General features: G+C 41.0%; 1 protein-coding gene across 5 annotated transcripts in view; it reads left to right on the forward strand.

Annotated features, from left to right (window-relative positions):
- Positions 1 to 23,106, forward strand: part of ALCAM (activated leukocyte cell adhesion molecule) — a 117,566-nt gene that overhangs the window by 62,363 nt on the left and 32,097 nt on the right. For all 5 annotated transcript variants that reach the window (XM_063393793.1, XM_063393794.1, XM_063393796.1 and 2 more), the window contains exons 2-3: positions 19,010 to 19,110; positions 21,795 to 22,014. In XM_063393793.1, coding sequence (XP_063249863.1) covers positions 19,010 to 19,110; positions 21,795 to 22,014 — 321 coding nt within the window. The remainder of the gene's footprint in view (positions 1 to 19,009; positions 19,111 to 21,794; positions 22,015 to 23,106) is intronic.

Here is a 23,106-nt window from a genome sequence, read left to right on the forward strand (position 1 = left end):
CTCTCTGTCAAGGCTCTAAAGGGAACAATAATGAATGAAACACCAATGCTGTACACTGGTAATGCTCAGGTGTGCTAGAAATAATGTGTCTTTCAGTCCACTCTCCTGAAGCATCCCTTAATTCATTTTAATGTCTCTCTTCATTCTTATTAATGCAGTTTGTTGTTCTCTGTGCTGCTGCCACATTGTGTTACACATAGCTACATGTGAAATCCGTTCTGCTCTTCTGTCACCTCCGGGTCTTTTCCAGCACGAGGATTGTCCCTACGTGTTTGCTTCCTTTTTTACTTACACTTGCTTCAGAAGTTTTTTCCCCATAAATTAGGAAGCTCTTCTTTTCCTAACGTAGTGTTTAGTCAGGATTTCCATCTCATATTCAAAGTGCTCTGAACAGTTCATCGTGATCTCAGCACCATTTTCCTCATATTTTTTTGTATTCACACAGTTGCAAAAGTATCTTGACAGCGTTTAATTGTTTTTTTCAAGAGAATGTTGCACAATGTTAGGTTTTATACTTTCAGGAGGTGTACCTAAACTACATAATGCATTATCTTCTAGTGGGCTCTAGTGTTCTTTCACAGAAATGGATTAAAGTCTGTGGCATCTCAAACTAGAATTGTTTTACCCAAACAGTTTTAGAAAATACCGAAGCAGAAATCTTTACATTTATTAAGACCTAGATTTATTACAATCTCTAAAATAATTTACAATGTGTTTCATGAGATTTAAAATGTGAATGAATTTGAAAAGCTATGCTTTTTAACTGTTAAAAAAATAGCTCCAGCATTGAAGTCACAAGTCATTAATGTTGAGTGAGAATAAAGATTGAAGCCATTTTAACATGAAGTGTGTTCTTTTCACAATTCCCCACATTATCTTAACAAAATGAATGAACTTTCATTAGGAAAAAAGTAAAAAGTACAAGATTGAAGTTGATGAGCTAAATCAAGGTGTCCTGCTTGGTTGATTTAAATCCGTGATTAAAATCAGTGATTTGATTTAAATCAATCCACTGTTCTTTCAGCCAGTCTGAAATGAACTGTTCTTCATTTCCTGCCTAATTAGAATTGCTTCTGTAAGATTAGTTAGGACTGTGCTTTGATACAGAAAATCTGCTGCACCCTCTGTATTGCCTGCATTTTGGTTTTGGGGCATGAAGACTTTTTTCCTCTTGTTTTCCTCTTTTCAAATAATAGTTTTAATGAAGTGAAATTACTCCTAGAAGAGTATACCTCTGTCCCTTAATGGCTGGAGATGGAAAACCAGGTCTAGAAGCACAGCTCACCTTGTTAAGGTTCATTTGAGCTGATGATTTGTTCAGATAACAAGGGCTGATGCTCACTTGTGTCCTTCTGCCATCTCTCCATTCTTGTGGGGCTGATGTTCCCAGGTGCCTGCCTCCCACAGAGCCGTGTCTGTTCAGCCTGGTGCAGGTCACCCTCAACCACAGAAATGACTGAGTATAAAGGTGTGGAGATGTAACTAAGAAAATGAGGGGCAGTACCCCTAATCCTGACTATTTTTCCCATGGCTTCATGCCCATCAGTGTGTCCACAAGGCTGGTGGAAGGTCCTGTGGAAACTTGTCTCCTCTGTGCAAACTTCTCCACAGGGTGGATGCTCTGGTAACCTGTCAATTTAAGCTTGTTTTGCAGTCTTTTTCTCAGCTGACTCCAATCTTTTATTTATTTATTCATTTATTTTCCCCTCTTCCCGGTCTTCATGACACTTTTGATGTGAAGTACGTGTTACATTCCTGTGAAACGTGAGTGGAAATCGTCAGCTGCTTAATTCGTCCTGCTGTGGGGGTACCTGTGAGCGACAGTCACACAAGCTTCATTTTCCTTTGCTGTAAAGAAAAGCCTGTAACACAGCTGTAAGGAGGGTTTATACTAGTAAAACCTGTAGCCCAGGGTTCTTTAGGCCCACAGAAGCAACCTATGATAAACCATTTTGTACTCTGAAGCATAACTAAATAACAAATTTTGTTTGTAGCTATTGCATCCATCCTGAAAAAGAAACACATGATTATATTATAATAGTTTGGTTTTGTCCTGGATTCCACACATCTCGGTGTGAAATCCAGGACAAAAGCAGACTGCTGTACTGCATGGCCTATAAGCAGACCTCTGCAGAAAAGCCCTTAGTTGTTGATTTAATTACTTTGGTTGTTCTGGAACACAAGTCATAGGAAGGACGGTCTTGTGTAGCACAGCCTTGGAAAACCAACCCAGAGTATTCCACCTGTCAAATGGTGCCTGCCTGGCCTTTGCCAATCCTGAGAACTTTGTGCTGAACCTCCCCTACAGGAGAAAATGGGTTTCAGTAAGGTTCTTCTTTGATTTTCTTTCTTAGATAGCACAGTTGTTTAAGAAAAAGATTACCATACACTCTGGTATCTTTGGAGTGCCCTAATATGTTGAGATAGAGGGGAGGCTTGGAGACAGCTATGAAATACTACTTTATTAGTGATGTGCAGAGAAGATTGTTTGGAAAAAATACTATTGCCAGTTCTGAAAGCTGAAGAATTTACCTTTATGATGATAATGAAAAATGCATAAAAGCTTGCTTGTACTTAGAACAAGAAAATAATGTTTCGTTAGCTAGAATATAATTTAAAACATGTTATGGGAATTTACATTTTTCTAAAGAAGAAGCTGCCAAATCAAATTAGTTTGGAATTCAGGAAAACTCTCGTTGAGGGATTCAGACAAGCCATATGGTACTCTCTTGCAAACATCAAGGCAAGGGAAAGTACTGTGTGGGCTTTTATCACATTTTAGTCATTTTGAGAAGAAAATATGTTTTAATATTTTTATGCGTACAATTTATATTGCAATTTAATGAGAAAGAAATGACATGTACCTAAGATAAATCTAGATAATGAAAACCTACTCAGATGCATTCAGCTTGATTTAAGGTACCTTGTTTTGATTTTAGAGCACTTAATATATTGAAGGTTTTGGGTTTTTTTTTAATGGTGATAATGGTTATTTATCATATGTTGGACCCATTTCAATACTGTAGGAGCCAGTTTCAAGTACTTATATGGACTGTCTAGAGAGGAAAAATAATTCTTGTAGCAGCTGTTGGTGCACAGAAGGCAGGTTCAGGTGTGAAGCTACTCCTAGGGACTTTCTGGTATTTCATCCTCAAAACAGAGGCATGGTGCTTATTAAACAGTACTTCAGGATAATGCCAAGGGTATAAAAGGAAACACTTACTGCTCTGCAGCCTACTGGTCTGTCACCCAGTTTAAAGCTGCTTTGTGCCAACTCTTTGTCACTGGTTCTCCCTATCCCAGCTCTGCCACAGCTGGCAGCCCTCCACACCGTGGTGTTCCAGGCACTGCATGTCTGGGGACATTTTCTGTCCTCTGCTCATTTAAAACAAGGATAAAAGCAGTTGTGTCCAGGAGTAAGTGCTTTGAGATTTGCTGGTGAGTACTGGCATCTGGAAATGGAGAGTTTAGGTTTTCTTATTGACTTTTTTTGAACAGGTACCTCTGAGCTCTGTTTCCAAGGGTCCAGGCTCACAGCCCTTTGGTGCAGAGGCTGTTGGTTCCTGTTCAAAGGTCTCCATGCTGCTTTGCAGGAGGGGGAATGGCTGGGGACCAGCTGGTGAGCAGGGGGTACACTGCAGCCCTGCTCCTTGGGCTCTGGTACACCCAACACCCCTATTGGGTCTCAAACCCCAGCCTTTCACTCTCTGCCCCATCCCTGGAAGCCTTCAAAGGTACCTGGTCTGGGGGAAGGTGACCCTGCCCGTGGCATGGGTGTTGGAACTAGAAGATCTTGAAGGTTCCTTCCATCCCAAACTGTTCTGTGATTTGGTTTAGGCTGTGAGTGTCTGTTTTTCAGTGTGAATTTGCATGTCAAATGCATTTATAAAAAGGAAAAACATATTTAAAAAGTTAAACTAATCAGCCTAAAAAGCTGATTGCCTGTGAGAAAAGGCAGCTACTCTTCTGCTGGGGGGTTCCATGGGTTGATGTAGGGTTTTGTCTGTGTATGTGGTGGGGCAGGTTTGGGGTAGGTTGGTTGGTTGTTTTTCACTGTGCACTCACAACCTGAACTACATGTGCCATGGCATCCCTCCCTTTGGTCAGACAAGCTGACTCTGACATTTCTACAAAGACCCTCATCTGTTACAAAAGGCAACTTCTAAAGAATGAAACTTCACAAAGTCACTTTTATCTTCACTGTGTGACACTTTTTTCCCATTAATTTAGAGAAAAAAGGCTTGTTGTCAGGATCAGGGCATTAAAAACATACATCATTCTGTGAGCTGTTCAGACCTGGTCAAAGCTCACATAAATAATTTTCTACCCTTGGTATTTTAGGAAGGGCACCAGATGGTGCTCCAGAAAGAGGGGGGAAAAAGAAGTTTACAGAACTATTAATTAGTTTTCAGGTTGTCTTTAGAATTATTCTGTATGGGAACATTTTTTTTTATATTTATGTTAATTATTACGTGTTTTTACAGAAGCTGGAGATGATTAAAGATGTTCTGCATCCTCACAAAAGACAGCAAGTTTTTTTCTTTGGGGGTCAGATTCTTTGACCCACTGAGCCATCCTAGCACACCTCCAGATGGCCAGAGATGGCTTGGAGTAACTGTAAGATTGTGTTTGCCTTCCACGAATGTTTTCTGCCAGGTACCCAGCATGGCTATAGTCCTCTTGGTACCAAGTAGTGGTTTGGGAGGGCTGTAGGTGATAGGAGTCCCCTCAGGCATGATGGCTTTATTGCCACAGCACAGCAGGACAGCTTGCAAGTGCCTGACTCAGGGATGCTTTCAACTGAGCACGAACTCAAGCAGTCCCTCACAGACCCCGTGTGAATGCTGTTTCCATGCAGGAAGCACAAGAGTGCTCTTGGGAGAGAAGTAAGGTTCCTCTCCCTTCACAGGACTGCAGCACGAAGGTGCCCATGAAGGCTCTGCTCTTCAGGACAGGATCTGCTTCAGCCCAGCATTGCTGTAGCTTGTGTGCTTTGCCCACACATTGCCTACCTAGCAAGCACCCTGTCTTCAATGGCTGCAAAGTGGTCATTCTCCGAGTACATAGTTAGTGTCAAAAAATGGATGACTGGCACTGTACAGGTAAAAGCTCCTGCTACAAATCAAACTAACAGCTCAGGAGACTCATCCTCTGTGTTCCTGCTCAGGGGCAAGTGGTCATATGGGCAGCAGCAGCAGTACCTTGGCAGGGAAATTGGTAATTATGGCCCAAATGTGTAGGTAAAAGCAAGATGTTCAAATGTACTTAAAAGTGCAGTTGGGCATTAAGGCAGTTTACAGGAGCATGATGAGCTGTAGCAGCTGTCATGCTGGCTAAAACACGGCTGCCTTCTCTGCAGGGTTTCTGACAGCTGTATAGAGGAAGCAGTGACTTTCACACCAAGATTGGTGTTTACAGAGAGTTTCAGTGACAACATAAGTGTAGCCACTCTGCACTGGAAGCCGTGCATCTGAGGTGGGCTGCTCTGCAGGAATTGTTGTTTACTTGGCCATTCAGATCAAAATCTGAAATTGCAAGCACCAGAGCCTGTGCAGTTGCTATCATTCTGGATAATGCTGTTCAGGACTGTGTTGATGTGAGTTGTGTGCAGAAAACACGTTCCCTAAAGCCAGCATAGTGTCTTACCCAGGCAGTCAAAGTTTCTCTCTTCCTGCCAATCACGTAGCAGGTTTTACTGGTGGCACAGGCACAAACCTGGAGTTGGGGGGTTCCATTCAGCTGGGGTCATGTCTGGAAGTAGTAGTGACTCCATGGGGGTACTAAAGTACTCTGCATAAGGTTGGACTGGGCTGGATCCCTGAGAAATCATTTGATTGTGTCTCTGTATGATCTTAAAAATGGGGTCCTAGACTTTCAGGATGCTATAATTTATATTATATATCAAGATTTGTAATAGTCGGGGGAAGCCAAGTCAACATGACAGTTTTCCATTAGTTATTCTGATGTCTCGTGACTTCATCCTCATGGTATGGCACTACTTGTTCTTGAAGATAAATATGTGCATAAATATTTGAAAGATTCAACTTCTTTATGGCTTCTGTTTTCACACACTGAGAGTAACTCCCTTTTGGGGCCTACATACAGGCCTTGCAATGTATCCTGCTGCTTTTAAACTTTTTAGCAGCACTGTATTTGCAGAAGGCAGTGACTACATATTAAAATTCTAGAGAGTAGCTCCTATATTAATTTAAAGCATTAACAGGAATCATGCTTTGCATTTTCTAACCTTTCATGGTTTTCTCCAGAGGGCAGCTGAGACTTAGAGGGAGTAGTTCAATAACTGGACAGTACCTATATGTTCTATGTTATATTATGTTGAAAAATCACTGTAAGCTGTGGACTGCATCCACCAGTTTTGAGCTGCTGTTTTGTCCTCCAGGATTATTTTCTAGATGCAGCATTATATTAAACAATGGTTTGGGGGACTTTTTGTAAAAAACGAAAACAACTCATGCAAAGCAGAAAAGTGATAGCACATCAGATGCTAGTTTGTATATGCACACAGAAATGTAAATTCATATGAGGAGGAAGCAGAACATGATACTTGGCAGCATTTCCTACCCTCACACATGTCAGCAATATCCACAAGTAGGCATGATGGGCACTGAAGTCACACCAGCCTTAGATATCTCCATATCCATGTGTCCACATTGCACCATTGAATAAGAGTCTGTGTAACCTTTGGCTTTTTTATTATTTTTTTTAATATACTGCTTGCAGTTTTTGCTCTTGGCACACCTGTGAGTTTTCAGCATACTGGTTAAGAAAGGCAGGCAAAGGCAAACTCTCAGAAATTAAGGTGATGTTGATTTCTCCCTTTGGTGAAAGTGCACATCTGCTTCAGCTCATCCTCCCAGGGCAGGAGGCTGTTACTAGTACCAAAGCTTGCTACAGGCATCTGTGAAATTTAAAAACCTCTGTCTGTGAGGAGTCCATTAAATCTAAAGAGAGCCACAGAGGAGCTCTCAGTCACTGATTTTAGCATAAACCATAAGGATTTATAGCATTATGCTTTCAGTGAGCTTTTCCCCTTCCACACCTATGTTGTTGCCATCAGTGAAATGATAGATCTCGTTTCCAGGTAACAAAGACCTGTGGATGATTTGGCAGGGCTACAGTCATCTCATCTGTGAGATGAGATGTCCTCTCCCTTATCAGCAGGGAAAGCAGTTGGAAAAGAGACAGAGCAGGCAGGAGCCTGTTGTCAGCTGCAGGGTGTCTGTCCAGTGGGTTCTGTCCAAAGCATGTACAGCTTTTTTCACCCACTCAATGTCACAGAAGGATAAACCTGTCCTTCATCTGCGCCCTCTGAAGTTGTATCTTCTGTAAGGCTTTGACCCTTTTTTTTGCTTGTTTTGTTTTGTTTGGGTTTTTTTTTTTTTGGTTTTTTTTGGTTTTTTGGGTTTTTTTGTTGTTGTGGTGGGTTTTTTGTTTGTTTTGGTTTGGTTTTGTTTTTTGTTTGTTTTTTTGGGTTTTTTTTTGAGGTGATTAGCACATGGTTTTTACTACAAGTAAATGAAGCTCATTAACTGAAAAAATTATTCTGTACACATTATATACATTACAGTCACAGGTTATTATTTCCTCTATCATGAAGCCTGGCTGATTTCTTTGGGAATAACTAAAGCCAGCAAGCAGCAGGTCAGGTAAGTGTGACTGCAGTAAGGCAGGCGTGGCAGGACCTTGTTAATTAGCAGTGGACCCTACAGCCTTGATGAGGGGCAGGGAGAAAAAACACTTTTCTGTGATGCACAGTACTGGATGTGCAATTTTAGGTGCCCATCTTGGCACGGTGTCAGTGCCTTGTGCCCTTCTGTGAGTCACCCATCAAACTCACATTCACCGAATATTTTATTTCTTATTTATTGGGTTGTATGGGGTTATTAGGGGAATACAATTGAATCTTTTGCAAGTGTTTCGGACCACTGAAAAAGAAACAAGACGTGGCAGCTTCTCCCCACGGGCTCTTCTCTGCTTGCTGCAAACACTGTTTGGTGCAGAGGTGAATATGGACAGCGAGCCTGTGGCAGAAGCTGAGGACACCTTAGGATAGTTTTGCACAAGTAAACAAAGGCCCAAAGGATGTGCAGATAATGGAGAACGGCACATTTGCAGATCAGGAACACTCAATAGGAGAGATCTGGCCTTTTCCTGTGTTTTCCTGTCCTTGACAGAGCAGATCATGATTTGAAGTAGAGGGGCAACAGGTGTGATTTTAAAAGATTACATTGCTGGAACCTGTCAGGCACTAATTTTCACCTTAGACAGGTGGAAGTGCTCCTTCTGACTGTGGGCAGAAAGGAAACAACTCACTGGGGGAAAGTGGTTAGAAGAGGAGGAAAGTGGTTTGCTGTTGAGTATTTTTTGCATAGGAGGACTCTGATGGCATAATTTAACTATATCGCTTTTTCTAATGTTTTGTGTTACTTGCCTTTTTTTCCCCCTAATTCCTAATTTTTTGTCCACTGCATTTATTTACTTTTAACTAGAATGATCTGGGATATTTTTCTTCCCTCATACTTTGCAATATTAGTTGCTTTATTTTGCTTCTGAGACTTGTTCAACTTAAAGAAGTATACAAAATATATACATGTTTTGGAAAGTTCATATTTTGTAAAATATAAATTGTTACTAAGCTTTCACTAGCAAGAAATTCAGTATACTCTATACTCTCAATATCAAGTCATGAAGAAACAAGAGGGACAAGGTCTTTTATTTAGTATGCTGTCTATTGACATTTGTTAATAGGAAAAAAGGGATTCATGGAAGAATATAGCGGGGATTTTTAAGTAATTGTTTTTGAGCTGCAGGTTTTATTTGACTTCGTAGAAACTCTCAAGTCCCTTCAAGTTACTGGATACACACCAGCATTGCTGACTAGCATAATGAGAAAATAAAACCCAATTTGAGTAGTTTTAACAAACAGAGAAGTGCTTTAGAAGTGCAAGTGAGAAGCTTATCAGAAGTATGCTTCAGGAGCAGCCAGGGGCTAACCTCAGAAACAGTGAGAAGTTTCACCAAGCCACAAAGGCTTTGTTGATCCCATTTTGCCTAATTAGGTATACCCTTTAAAGTAAAAATTCTTTGCAGTATTGACTCAGAAACTGTTCTCTGAGTCACGTTTGCTTCTCATCTCTTGGCAGATAGCTTGTATCATCAGACTTTAGTAAGCTATAGCTCACTTCCCTGGCAGATGTGCCTGACCACTTGTAAAAAAATCACACCATATGTTGGTAACTATTTTAATGAACTATTCTCAAAATTTTAGTGTGTTAAAAAAAAAAAAAATTGATCATGGTTCCTTTAGTCATGGCTACGTCTTGAACAGAAATATCTGTAAGAAGATACATTAGCCATTTTATCTCTTCCTCTGAATAATGAGAACTACTCTAAGCAATGTTTACTAAAAAATTGCACAGAAATAAATCATTAACCATGGTCTTTCAGTTGCAGCATCGGCTGTGAGAAAGAACTTTTTTCCTGCTCTGTGGTGCTCATAAAAGTCATGGCTGGGTTTTCTGATGCTAACCAGAGTTTGCCAGTGTTGGCCGTGTCTTCTGACGCGGTTCCACCCAAATCTTGTGGAAATGTTGTCCTTGTTAGTGTTATACTAATTCAAGCATTTTTATGTAGGTAGTTGTGCGTTCCTTAAGTCTAATTTGTAAATATTTGATTGGATTTACACTGCATTTTTTTTTCTGTTTACAGCAACATTATAAACTTCTTTTAAACCCGTGTATGTAACTTCTTTTAAACCTGTAAGATTTACTCAAAGGACTTCAAGATTTAAATCCACAAATATGACTGATTTGGGATTAGCACTGAATCTAGAAACAGATCATTCTGAGCCAAAAGCTAGGGCTTCCAGAAAACAGTGTGATTAGAAGGCCACTGAAATCACAGGTGATATTTTGGTGTGATGGTTTGGGAAAAGAAGCTTAGGTCTTTCTCTTTGGAAGGAAAATCTTGCTATAACAAAGCCCAGGTGCTACAAAGGCACTAGTGCCTTTCATGGGTTTTCCTTGCAGTTCTTTAGCAGATTTTGGAGCCTTCCTGGTTTAAAAGAGAGTGGATTAAGAAGTGGAGCTTTTCTGGTCCCATTTCAGAGCTGTTGGACTTAGCAGTTTCCTTTGTCTTCATGGAGCTGGGCATTGGAGCGAGGCTGAGGTAGGAAGGTTGATGTGCTGACACAAGTGGTTCATTTTGTGGCAGCATTTTGCATCAGTTACTGAGCTCTGAACTGCTCATTTAGTCTCCAGCTTTGCACAGGGTAATGCTAGCAACAGCTCTTTTATGTCATTTGAAAGCTTTGCTGACTTGAAAGCAGTATCTGTTTTACTTTAAATGACAATGATAATGCGTTTAATGATGGCCATTCAAGTTTTAAAGGAGTATGGCTGTGTACAAATTTCTTTGGCTTACCTATCAAAAATTCTTGAAACTTTTGGTGATTATGATCTGGAAAATGTCATGGTTATTGCTTTATATATAATATTTGAAGTTACTACGCTGACAAAAGATTATTAGTCATCATTATTTAGATACAATCTAGGTGTTTGGGTACATTCAAAATGAAAAGCTTTTTTCCTGTATGTTCTCCAGTACAATTCTTTAGCAGTGATGATGATACAAGATGTTCAGAGAAATGCTCAGTGTGGATCTCCCTAGGGTAAAGCTTGCAGTGATGATAATCCTTGTAAACTATGGACCATAGTATCCACTACAAAACCATCTGCTCTTGGAAGGACATCACTTCCTAAGACCTCTGCCTTGCAGAGAAATTCCCCTCAATCTTCCCAAAAGCTTCTACTAAGGTAGTTTCAAATCAGGCTCCATGCAAAGCATACAGAAAAGGAGCGTAGGGATGGAAAGCTGTTTTCTGTTTTGGGACATGGGAAAAATAGTGACCAAAATAGTGAAACAACTGGATATTTGATGATCTTGGAGCAGAAGTAGCCCTCAGTGAAATAAACAACAGTTGAGTAGTCTGGTTTGTGAATAGGCACACAGCACTCAGAGCTCTTTTGGTCATCATGTAGGACTTTGAAAACTGTGGTAGAAGTGCTCCATGGGATTTTGGACCTCAACTCATGGAGGCTTAGCCTGGGGCTCTCACTTAAGGTTACATGGAAAGCCAAACCATATGCATGTGTAGGAAAGCTGTCTGTCCCTGCCGTTCAAGACTGGCTGAACTATAGGGGAGAGAACCAGTGAGAAGCATGCAATGACCTCAGTCCTCTTGAAGGAGTGGGCTGAGGATTTCTTAATTGGTTTAGGTGGTAGAGCCCGTGTAGCCTTGGCCAGATGAGACAAGCTATCTCAGCTAGTTTCTAATTATAGCTCATTTCTTTGTACTGATAAGGAAAACACTTGTTTTATATGGTATTAGAAAGGCATAATTGTTAATATTCATAAGATGATTTCTGAAGGGCTGACATGTTTTCTTCAGGATTTTTTTCCTCATTCATGAAGAAAACACACTTAATGCTTGTGTAGGGTAATGATAGCAGAACTCTGCTGGCATTTAATGCCTACTCTCTGATGCTTTTAGTATCTCTTGAGCTTTAAATACACTGCCTGTTTCCTGATGTGTACTGTCCAGTGCCTTAATGTTGTCACATGCCAAGCCCCATTTCTCTAGCCTGCTCAAGTTCTTGCCAAAATCAGTGTTGAGTACATAAGTGCTCCTGTGTGGGGGGTTTGGCTACTTGTGTCATTGGAGTTAAGTCAGTGTTTATCTGACAAGCTTGTCAAAAGCAGCTCAACATCTTCCAGAGTCACAACCACATTTTTAGCTGGATCTTCTCCCTTTCCTTCCCTCCTCCTCTTCCCCCCAAAACAAACCACAAACAGTCCTGAATGTTGAAGTTATTTCACATCTTCAAAGAGCTCAAGTTAGCAGTGTGTATTCTGAAGGGTAATTGCTGTTGGTTCCATCACTGCTTATAAGATGATAAAGGATTTTTTTCCCTTTGGTGTTAAAATTGCCTGGGATCTAATATTATTCAGGGTTAAAACTAATTGAAGGAATGCTGTGATAAAGTATAAGAAACCCTTCAGCAAGTTCTGTTATGTTGCTTTAAAAGTGTTTGGTGCATTAAATACTGATGTATATGTTTACCTACAATTAGTTTCCCTCTTGGATACTTTTGATGATTCTTTATAACTAATGGTCCTTTTGATGGCCTAGTTGGTCTTGTGTGGATTTGTTTCACTAGTTGAACACATAGAGATAAGAAACAATATACTGTTTATATAACCTGTATCAGATAACATATCAATAAACACAGGCTCCTTTGTTTTTAATCATATTTGTATGGTGAAGATAATCACTGTTTGAATTTTCTTGGAAGTGTTTGTCCTGCTTCCCTATTTTCATGCCCAGCATACAAATGATCACACCCACCTAGCTGAAATAAGGGATGTCTTATGTGTGAGTTTTGATAACATGAGCCTTCTTTTTGCTTGCTTGCTTTAACCAGTATTTTGACATCCTGAAGCGTATCTTATTTTTTCTGTGCTATGTCAGAAAATTAATGAGCACTGTGTGAGCTGTGCATAGGACTGCCTGTTGTGGCTCATGTGAAGAGGATTGTTCTCAGCAGAGCAAGCTGGATCACAAGGACGAGCTTGTTGAGAAAGCAGCAGCTGGACCACGGTTGGAGAGATGTGCAGACTCAAGGCTGGGTCATGTTTGGCTCCCTGGCTGTTGTGGCTCAGCAAAAACAAGATTATTTAAAGGTCCATCATATCCATATAAGTTTTGTTGTGTTTTTCAGCTGATTTTATCAGGCACAGGTGGAAAAATAAAAGTGCATGACATGTTTGCTGCATATGGTCTTCTTCCAGCATTATGAAAATCTTGAAAGCCTACAAATGGCTTACTGAAAAAGTGACTTTGCCAGGCAGTGAAAAGAGAGGGAGAACGAGTAGTTAAAAGCTGAGCCCTACCTGAGGAGTCCATGAAGCATGGAAAGCAGCTCTGGAGAGATCATTTGGTAGACACAGGGTTGAACAGGAGCCAGTGATGTACCCTTGCACAAAGATGGGTAATGAGATTCTGAGCTGGTTTAGGGGAAGTACTGCAAGCAGGCTGTGGGAGGTGATCCTTCCCCTCTGCTCAGGGCTGGTGAGACCACACCTGGAGCAGAATGTCCCTCTCTGAGCTCTGCAGTATGAGAGACATGGGCATACTGGAGGGAGTCCAGGGAAGGGCCACTGGACCACCTCCCCTGCCAGGAAAAAGCTGAGAGAGTTGGGACTGCTCAGCCTGGAGAGGGAAAGGCTCAGAGGGAATCTCACCAGTGTGTGCAGATACCTGAAGGGAGGGTACAAAGAAAACACAGACAGGATCTTCTCAGACAAGATGCAGTGGGCACAGTCTGGAGCACAGATTGTAACTCTCAACATCAGGAAAGGGGGCCTGAGCACTGGCACAGGTTGCCCAGAGAGGCTGTGATGTCTTCTTCCTTGGAGATGATCAAAAGTCACCTGGATGGAGTCCTGGACAGCTGTAGGTCAGGGCTGTGGATTGCCCTGCTTGAGCAGGGTGGCTGGACCAGTTGCCTCCAGATGTCTCTTCCAACCTCAATCAGTCTGTGATTTTGTAAGCTCTCTCTCCTTTTTTTTTTTTTTTTTTTTTTTTGGCGTTTGTTTGTTTGTGTCCCACTCCAGATAGTGCTTTTAATTAAACGAAAAATACTTTCCAGTGTTAAAACCTGCTTTAAGGCATTATCAAGTATCAACAGTTGGGGCAGTAAACGCCTGCTGTCAAGTCTTGTCACATCCAAAGCAGGAGAGGGTTTTTTGTAATACATTTTGTATTGTACCAACACTCAGCTGTCATTCATATACTGCTATGTCTTTAAAACAAATACGTTTTATAAAAGCATGTTCAGTGAGGAGTGATTAAGATGGTGAAGGGTGTAGAGAATGAGTCCTGTGATGAGTGGCTGAGGGAGCTGAGCTGTTTAGTCTGGAAACTAGGAGGCTTATACTCTCTACAGCTACCTAAAAGGAGATTAGAGTGAGATGGGAGTCAAGAAATGGCCTCAAGCTGCTACAGGGGAAATTTAGAATCTTCACCAAAAGGACTGTCATGCCCTGTATCAGGCTGCCCAGGAAAGTGGTTGAGTCACCATCCCTGGAGGTCTTTAAAAGACTTAGGGACATAATTGAGTGGTGGGCTTGGCAGCATTAGGTTTACACTTGGACTCAATGATCTAAATGGTCTTTTCCACCCTAAATAATTCTGTGATTGTAAAAGGTGCCTTCACAATCTTAAGAACATGTAATGGCTTTGAGAAACACCAATGTTTCCTAAAAAAATCATTTAGGTCAGTACTAGCCATTCATGCTGGTAGCTGAGTAGGTGCCCAGTAGGACCTGTGTGTGTGTATATATTGCTGAAATCCCTTTAGGAAGTGGAAGGCAGAAAGAAATATAGAAAACAACTTAATAAAATATTTATTTCATGAGGCAAAGCTTCATAACCTTCCAGATTATATTTAGTACAGGCTAGTCTGGGCTACCTGGAGGAAAGATGGGAGGGCTAATGCCTCAAGATTTGGAGTGCTAATCCTAATGTAGAGTTTCCAAAGTAGTTAACTGCAGTTTCTGAGGTAGGTGCTAAATAGACATAATAGCTCTTGAGCTTGGACACTGCCATTGCAGAAGCTGCTAATTGACCTCCCCTGCTCCATGCTGCTGATTGCTGCAAAGAGCCATAGCAACCAACATGTCCTGCTGTTCTCTGGTAATGAGACTTTGCTCCTTGGGTCCAGAAAGTGTAATAAAAAGCAGCATTGCTGAACCTGCCCGGGCGGAAGCGTCAGCTGTAAAACACTAAGTGCAAAGGAAAATACAGGACATCTTTGTAGATGTAAAACATAATTCAGGTCAGTGGACACCAAGGTACTGAGGGAGGTTTGGCTCCCCAGGTTTCACTGCTCTGGAAGTGAGCCCTGCTGTGCAGGTCAGTGCAGAGGAGTCTAGTACCTGTGCTGGTCAGTTTTCAGGTACAGCACTTAGAAGATGTGTTCGTGGCAGGAAGCTGTTCCAGTGTTGCAAATGGACAGTAGAGGTGGAAAGCGCGGCTGCTTTCCACACACTTCCTACAGCTTTTGTTATTTCCTTGGAGAAACAGCAGCTTCCTAATTTCTTTATTTTTAACTCACCTTCTATACATTCTTCCTATATGATCATATTGATTTTAAAATAGTAATTGATCTGAAGTATGACCTGCCTCATACTTTTGGTGAGGATCTAAAATAACAACAGCACCTTCTCTCTTCAAGATTTTTTTTGTTGCTTGAAGATGTGGGTACTGTTTGGTCCTTCCCTTGTGAAACCCAGGCAGAGAGCAGTGTTTCACAAAGAAGACTGCAGTTAGCACTGCCATGGGGACACGGAAAGTACTCCAGTTGAAAGCATCAATACCTATGTCATCTCAATTCACCAGAGTCCTGCTGGAATCAGCCTCTGAGCCATCATACCTCATGAAGCTGCTGCTTTCTTCCCATACTCTAACTTGTGCCTCATCTGGCTTGGAGTTTCTTCAGCACTGGATCAAAGAGAGGGAGATGAAATAAATCTCAGCCTGCTCAAGCCTCTTATATATGTAAAGAGATGGAAGGAAAGTGATGCAGGTGTAGTTCAGACCTAGCAGGTAGAGCTGCTCCCATGTACGTGAGACAAGATCCTGCCTCTGAATTAATGGTGTTATTAACAGCACTAGCTCAGTTTTAGAAGACAACATCTAAAAATCACATAAGGAAGCTGGCTGGGCTCTTAATTAGCTGCAGAAAGGTGTACCAGAAATAGAGCAAGGCAGGACATGATGTCTGGTGACGTAGTGTTATTCCCTGCGGTCGCCTCTGTGCCCTCCTGCAGAGTTAATGAGAAATGAGGGCCCTGACATTGACCCTGCACTGTGTTAGGGCATGGAACAATTTGTTGTGTATTTGAGATCCTGCTTTCATTTTCTTTTTCGTAGACTGAGCTGTAAATTATGTAAAGAGGCTTCACAATATGATGGTTGATGGTAAGCGCTGTCGTATCATTAAGCAATAATTTTCTTCTCTTCTTCATCCTACCATTTTACAAATATGTCTAATAGCAACAGAGAGACGGATTTCCGATTGCGTTGAAGTGGTTTTTTGGTTTGTTTTTTTTTTCTTAAATGTATAGGTTGGTAGGGCCATTTTGTGGAGATTACTGCAGTTACTACAGTGAAAGTTTGCAGTTTTTCAATTAATTTGCACTCCTCCAATGTGTTGGATCTGTTGCTACAGAAGCGGAGTGAGAATATTTTGCAGGGGGACCTTTTATATTCTTGCAAGGACTATTTCTCTGTATTCAAAATAAAACCTGTGTCTTTCTGGTTCTGTGTTAACAAATTCATAGAAAATTGTGTGATTTTAATATAGGCAGATTTTATAGTAAGTCATGATTTTGTCCATTTTAAGAAATGCCTTTCAGCTGAAAAAGCTCTAAAATCTGAGGTTAGTCCTTCCCTTTATCAGGCCATTCATCTGTTACCTACCCTGAATGCTACAGAGTTTCTCCAGGAACATTTTCATTCACCCTCGTGAGGCTGTTTGTTGAGTCTTTAGTAGTGTATACTTGCTACCTTAGCAATTTTGCAGGGGCTAAATGGGTGTCTAGAAGAGAGCAGCATTTCAGATCCTAAGGGGTCATTTTGTTTTCCTCTAATGACAGGGAATATTTCCCCTAATACCAAAGAGTATCTCAGAGAAGCAGTTTTTGGTTTTCCATGTGATGCCAAATACCATTACAGGTTTCAAATTACTAAGTGACAGCTGGAATTTGAACAGGTACTAACCAGTGTACTAATTGAATGTGTATTTGCAAGTCTGTTGTAACTTTCCTCCCATGGGAGAGAACCAAAAAAGGACAAAGAGGACAGCTTTTTCTAGGTGTAGCAAAAAAAAAAAAAAAAAAAAAAAAAAAAAAAAAAAAAAAAAAAATTAGGATTCAGCTTGCAAAAGCCAAAGTTGCGTTGCCCTTGGTGATCAGAATGAGGACGAGTGCAAGAAAGGGCCAAGGGAAAAATTTCTTCCAGCTTTGAATTTTACTTCCATTTATAGCTTGATATTGTAAAACATTGCTTCTGTTTCCATGAAATTGAAGTTATCTGATCTCTTTAAAAAAACCTTTGTTTCAAAGATTGCTCTTACTCAGCACCACCTAGTGGAACGACTGCTATTGTCATTTAGGGAGCAGCTGGTCTCCGTGTACCGTATAGAAAATTAGAGCATCCAGTCCTTATAGTGTGAATAATGCATCTAAAGCATGTTTGTGACTAATGAAGTAGTAGAATCAGAAAGATAACCAGTGCTTTAGTTGAAAAGGAGCTGGGTGAAGGAAAGGAAATTTAAGATAAATGTGGGTAATGATGCCTGTTGTCTCCTGTGTTCCATTAATCCATTAAGCTCCAGCCCGCTTTTCTGCCTCAACCATGTGGTGCCATCCAGGTTGTAGCTTCTCTAAGGAAAGATTTTGGAATACTGTTTCTTTGTTCAATATCACACAGCACAAGCCCTACAGCCTCATTTGTCACTCTGATACATGTGATAAATACAAGCTGAGGTTAACAGTGAGCTCTGAAGTCCTCACCAGAGAAAAATGCTCTCGAGTCTTTCTAGTTTAAATCGCAGGCAAGGAATTCAGTGCTTGATTCTTTGAAAAGGCATTTATTTCTTTAAAACAAAAATCAATCCTACCTACTGAGTGCATCTACGCACTCTACAGAATTGTCAGGTCCTCCAGGCAGCTGCCTTAGGACTTGGGAAAAGCAAAGGGATCTGTGGCTCGGGTCTTTGGGGGCGCATGCTTCTTTTTCCAGCTATAGAGAGGAAGGGCTGAATCTCCGGAAAAATTAAAGTTTCCAGAAGGAATGGATGATTCTCCTCAGAAACACCTGGCTGCATCACCAGCATCTTACTTCACTCTCTTAAATACAGTTCCTTTGGCAGCAAGCCCTTAAGCTACAGATGCAAATGAAGGGACAGCAAGGGGGAATCCTGAGTCTCTGGGCAAAGAATCTGAGGGAAGTTACAGATGTGTGCCTGAGAGCAGGCTGCCAGCACACTCTCTGGGCAAGCACTAGAGGCAAAATCTGTCTGCAGTGCAAGGAGCAGCAAACAAGAGGCAGCTAAGGAAAGGAGGAGGAAAGTTGTGTTGTAACAAGTGCACCAAGTTGTAACATCTTCCCCTTTAAGCCTCCTTGCATTTCTGCGCTTCATCACTTTAGGGTCTGTTGTTTTTGCTCAATTCACGTGTTTTGGACAATGAAAATAAGTGGGTCAGATTTATTCTGTAAATTGATATGCATTAGCACAGTAATATTGTGCTGAGGTTTCAAAAAAAGTTGTTCTTAAATAATTCATAGAAGCATTTCACTTCATTTTTCCAAAATGTAAATGTGCAGAGTAGTTTGTTTTATTTTTCCCAGGTTTTAAGGAACACATTTTAATATCATCATTCCCTTTTCTGTCATCATTTCCTATGTTTTTAATATTATGCAGCAGTCAGAGTACCACTTCTTTGCTGGCCTCCTCACAATATTGTGTTGCAATGTAACCTCTCTAGGCTTTTTTTTTTTTCAGATGAAGAAAATAAAGGTTAGGGATTTTCCCTTTGTACAATTTAAGTTTGAGACAATCCTGACTGTAATGTAGATATTCATCTGATAGAGCCTGTGCAGTCCTGTGTGGAAATCCACTTGGCTCCCATTGACTCTGGCAGGAAGGATGGGTCCAAAAAGGTGATAACATTCACTTAACAAATTTAGTGACAGGAGTTCTGTTTCGTTATAGGTTTGAAGATCCTATAAATCCTACATGCTGGAAAATAACCATTTGCAAAGGAGCTGCTGTTGCAATAGGTGTGAACCAAATATTAGCTAGTGTGTGAGAATTCAAGAAAACATATAAAATTGTTTTCTCTTTTTCTGTTTCTCCTCCAGCTCTGGGATTGTACACAGTAAATGCAATATATGGAGACACTATTACTATGCCTTGTCCTCTAGAAGTACCAGATGGTCTTATGTTTGGAAAATGGAAATACGTAAGTATATATTATCTTTGTATTTATTAGAGCTGCTATAAGATCATGTGTATTTCGTGTGTGTGTGAGATTTTAAGATTTCAAATGATAGGATTTCTGCCTCATGTATGAAGCCATCTATTCCTGTGTTTGTCCAGTTTGAAGACTGCAGGATTCCAAGCTGTATAATTTCTGCCAAGTGCAGATTAGAGGTTTGGGGAATTAATCTCATTGTTCAAGAGAAATAATTATTCAAGAGTTCTCTGCCAACCTGTATTAGAGATCTGGCATGTTATCCCGTGGTGTCTGGCTCATTTGACAGAGCCATCGTTGTACATTTGAACACTTTTGAAGTCGGCTGCCTGAAGCAGAGCGTGCCCCATCCCTGGGAAAAAGCTCTGTCCCTGTCTTTGGTTGATCTGACAGTCACTGGAATCTGTTTCAGGCTTCATTGTGCTCTGTGCACAGCAGAGAAGAGAGCAGAGCTGTCCTTGGGAGCCTTGCTGGTGGTTTCACTCTGCCATTTCTGGCAGGGAGCAGAGGCAAAAGTGTGGGTGCTCTCTAGGTGTGCTGCCCAGCCTGCAGTGGGAACACTCCAGGATGAGCTTCTCCTGTATATGATCACTATCCCAGGTCACAAGGAGAATCAGCATATCCAAGTCAAAGGAAACCTGGAAGAATATGTGGATTAAAACACTGGGATACCAAACCCCTTTTGCTTCTCAGACTGCATTGAGACAAATGATTTTCCTGCCTCTGTGAAGTTCATCTAGATTTCCTCTTCTCAAACAAAATGTACTTGCAAAAATAGATAATTTCTAGTGGATTTAAAATTATGTAGTTCTCTCTCTCTTTTTGCAAATGCCATCCACCAGCTTATTTTTACAGGAGAATGAACTGCCAGTGGTGCGAGGAGTCCTATTTTCTCCTAGCTCCTTCCTTTTTATCTTCAGGTTTGCAGCTTTTGAGCCCACGTCCACTCAGTAGTTCTTTTCCTGCAAACACTTTCCAGGAAATGAAGTCAAAAATCTGAGGAGAAAGTTTCCCCAAAAAGGGACAGTAAAACTGTTTCACATGAGCATTCAGAAGATGGAATGCCTACATTTTGCAGTATCTTTTTCAGTCTGCTGACTTTTCTTGGACTTTTCAGTCCATCTCTCTGAACACGCAATGATATTCTGAAAAAAAGAAACACATTAGCCCTTTCCATTGCATTTGGATTGTCTGTGTTGGACAAGTACCAAGCAGCAAGTGGAGATGTTGCAGCTTCTTCTAAGTGGAAAGGGACATGAAACCTAACATACAAAGAAGCCTATCTAAGTTGCCATTGTATGAAATCATTGACAGCCCACACATCCAAGGGAAAGTGGTACCTTTTCTCCCAGGCATGGAAACAGAGAGCGTTAGATTTGGGTTTTTTCATCAGGTGATTATTTTTTTGGAAGAAGGATAAACTCTATTTTCTTCTGTACTGCTTTGTGAGGAGCAGTTTGGGTTCCTGGTGGGGACCTGGAGGCACTGGGACACTTGCACCATGGCAGTTGTTGCTCACTTCAGTGTCTGCCAGTGCATGCTTACAGCTGGGTGGGCTGTGGGAATTAGGAGCTCATCTGCACTTGGCAGCCAACTTCTTGTCAAGAGCATCGAGTCAGGACAGTGTTTTCTGTGTGATAAACATCAGACAAATCCAAGAGTTAAAAGTAGGAGAGGGAGAAGGACTGTAAGGAAATTTAAATTTCACAGCCAGCTGATGCCTCCTGCTCCCTGCGCAGCTCTGGCAGCACTGATCTCATCCCAGCATCATCATGCTTCTGTGGGCTCTGCAGTACAGCTATTGTGCTGGGAGCACCACTAACATCAGTGCTGCAAGGTATAAGGGATAAAAGAGAATTAAAACCTTTTCCAGCACCCACCACAATACTGAACATAAAGATAGAATCAGTGTTTCAGCTCTCTTTAAATAAAGGCTGACACTGTCTGTCACTGCTCTGTGCATGTGTTTGTGTGAGGAGGAAGGGATCAAATCCTGTAGAACTACCCCTGTAACTTGGACCCTCATAAAATTCTTTTTTTTTTAATATGAGACATTTGTGCGAGGCTGTCAACTTTGTATTCCTTCTTGGGATGGCAACTGCATAAGGAGAATGTCTAGAAAACAATACTTTGCAGATTAACAGTATTTGGTTGTATCTATATTCCCATGCTACAAGCTCTTGGGTCCTTTAAAGACAAAGAAAAAAAAGCTAACAGCTAATTTAGAATAAAATAGGCAGTTATGCCTGATTAAATCCTGCATTTGAAATACCCCAAATAAACCATATGAATATATAAAACAATAATGAAAAAAAGGAAATTGGAGCTCTTGAGACTAGCTCATACATGCTTCTATTTCAAATACGTTTTCATACAGACAGTGGCAAGTGCTGCCAAAAACACCAGCTTTTATCAGAGAAAGCCCTTTGCTATGCTGAGATTGAGCCAAAGGATTGAAATAATTTCTAGTGATAATATTCTCAATGGCAGTCTTAAAGTAGCTCTTATTATACTGGATTTGTTCTATGTACAGCAGAAATTATTCAGAAAAAAAAAAGGCATCTTATACAATTTGCAGGGGTTTTTTTATCATGTTTGTACCAATTGCAAATCTTCAGGAACTTTTAAATGAGTGTTTATGCAAAATAGAGGTGTTTATCCTTTTATTGTAGGAAATGCCAAACGGATCTCCAGTATTTATTGCCTTCAGATCATCAACAAAAAAAAATGTACAGTATGATGATGTACCAGACTACAAAGACAGGTTGAGTCTCTCAGAAAACTATACACTATCCATCAGGAATGCAAGAATCAGTGATGAAAAGAGATTTGTATGTATGCTAGTTACAGAAGATGATGTTTCCGAAGAGCCGACGATAGTCAAAGTTTTCAGTAAGTAAATCTAGTTGTTACTACCATTAACATTCATCAGCATCTGAATCATAAATTACAGAAACTTTTGTTTAAGGCAGGATTAAAGCCAAAAAAGTAAGTTTGGCTCAGTAAATTACTAAGACTAGCAAATTTCTGCAGCTTTCAAAAATGTAATCTACTGGTGGCATTTATGTAACAGGACTGCCTGCACTTGCAGTTTATTCATGATAAGTGCTGGCTCAAAGAGAATTTTAGGCTTTGATAATGACTCACTTATGTGATGTCATTTGGCCTTGGAAATGAAAAATGTAAAATTAGCATTGATTATTTTCCATTTGTTCTCGGAGCAAATTTTTCTGCAGGAGGGAAACATTAACCGTGTGCGGTCTGCAGGATTATTTCAGGGGGAGGTTTGAAGTGGCTCTGAGCAGCTACTGTGCAACAGCACAAAATGTGAGGGAGAGGACAAGAGGCCGGAAAATGAGCCACCAGCCCCAAACGCTTGTTTTGTCCCCTGCTGAATGGTAGGAGGGAGAAGTGCCAGTCTGCTGTTCTCTCCTAGAGCACAGCAAGGTTAGGGAGCGTTTGGTGTCACTACAGCTCGATGGCAGGGCTGGTGTGCAGTGCAAACCCAGCCCCGTGAGGCACAGCCCAGCTCAGAGCTCCCACAGGAGCAGGGACAAGCCCGGTCCCTTCCTGGCTGATTCAGAGCAGGAGTGTAATCCATCAAACCCTGAGTCAGCCTGGGGAGGCGTCCAGTGTGGCTTTTTAGGGACACAGGGCTGTGACTGCAGTGTCTTATCTTCCTTAGCTTCATGTTTTTGTATGGCTTTTGGCCTTTGCTGCTCTTCAGGCGCAGATTTATGCAGTCAAAGTAAGTCTGTTGTGGGAACGCACTGGCTGCAGGTGTGGGCACTTTCAAAGAGATCACACTCTGCTTGAAAAACACAAATTCATGTTTTCGAGGGGTAGCCTTTTGTTTCTCTCAGGTAGAAGCTGTCAGGGAGCCCTCAATGAAATCTATGCTGTCAGTCACATAAATGAGTTTAAAGCTAGATTAGAAGCCAATAGTAATTCCCTCGTTTCACTTTCAGTTTGACTGCAAGAACA

This window comes from Prinia subflava, chromosome 3 (genome assembly GCF_021018805.1).
Source record: "Prinia subflava isolate CZ2003 ecotype Zambia chromosome 3, Cam_Psub_1.2, whole genome shotgun sequence".
Lineage (NCBI taxonomy): Eukaryota > Metazoa > Chordata > Aves > Passeriformes > Cisticolidae > Prinia > Prinia subflava.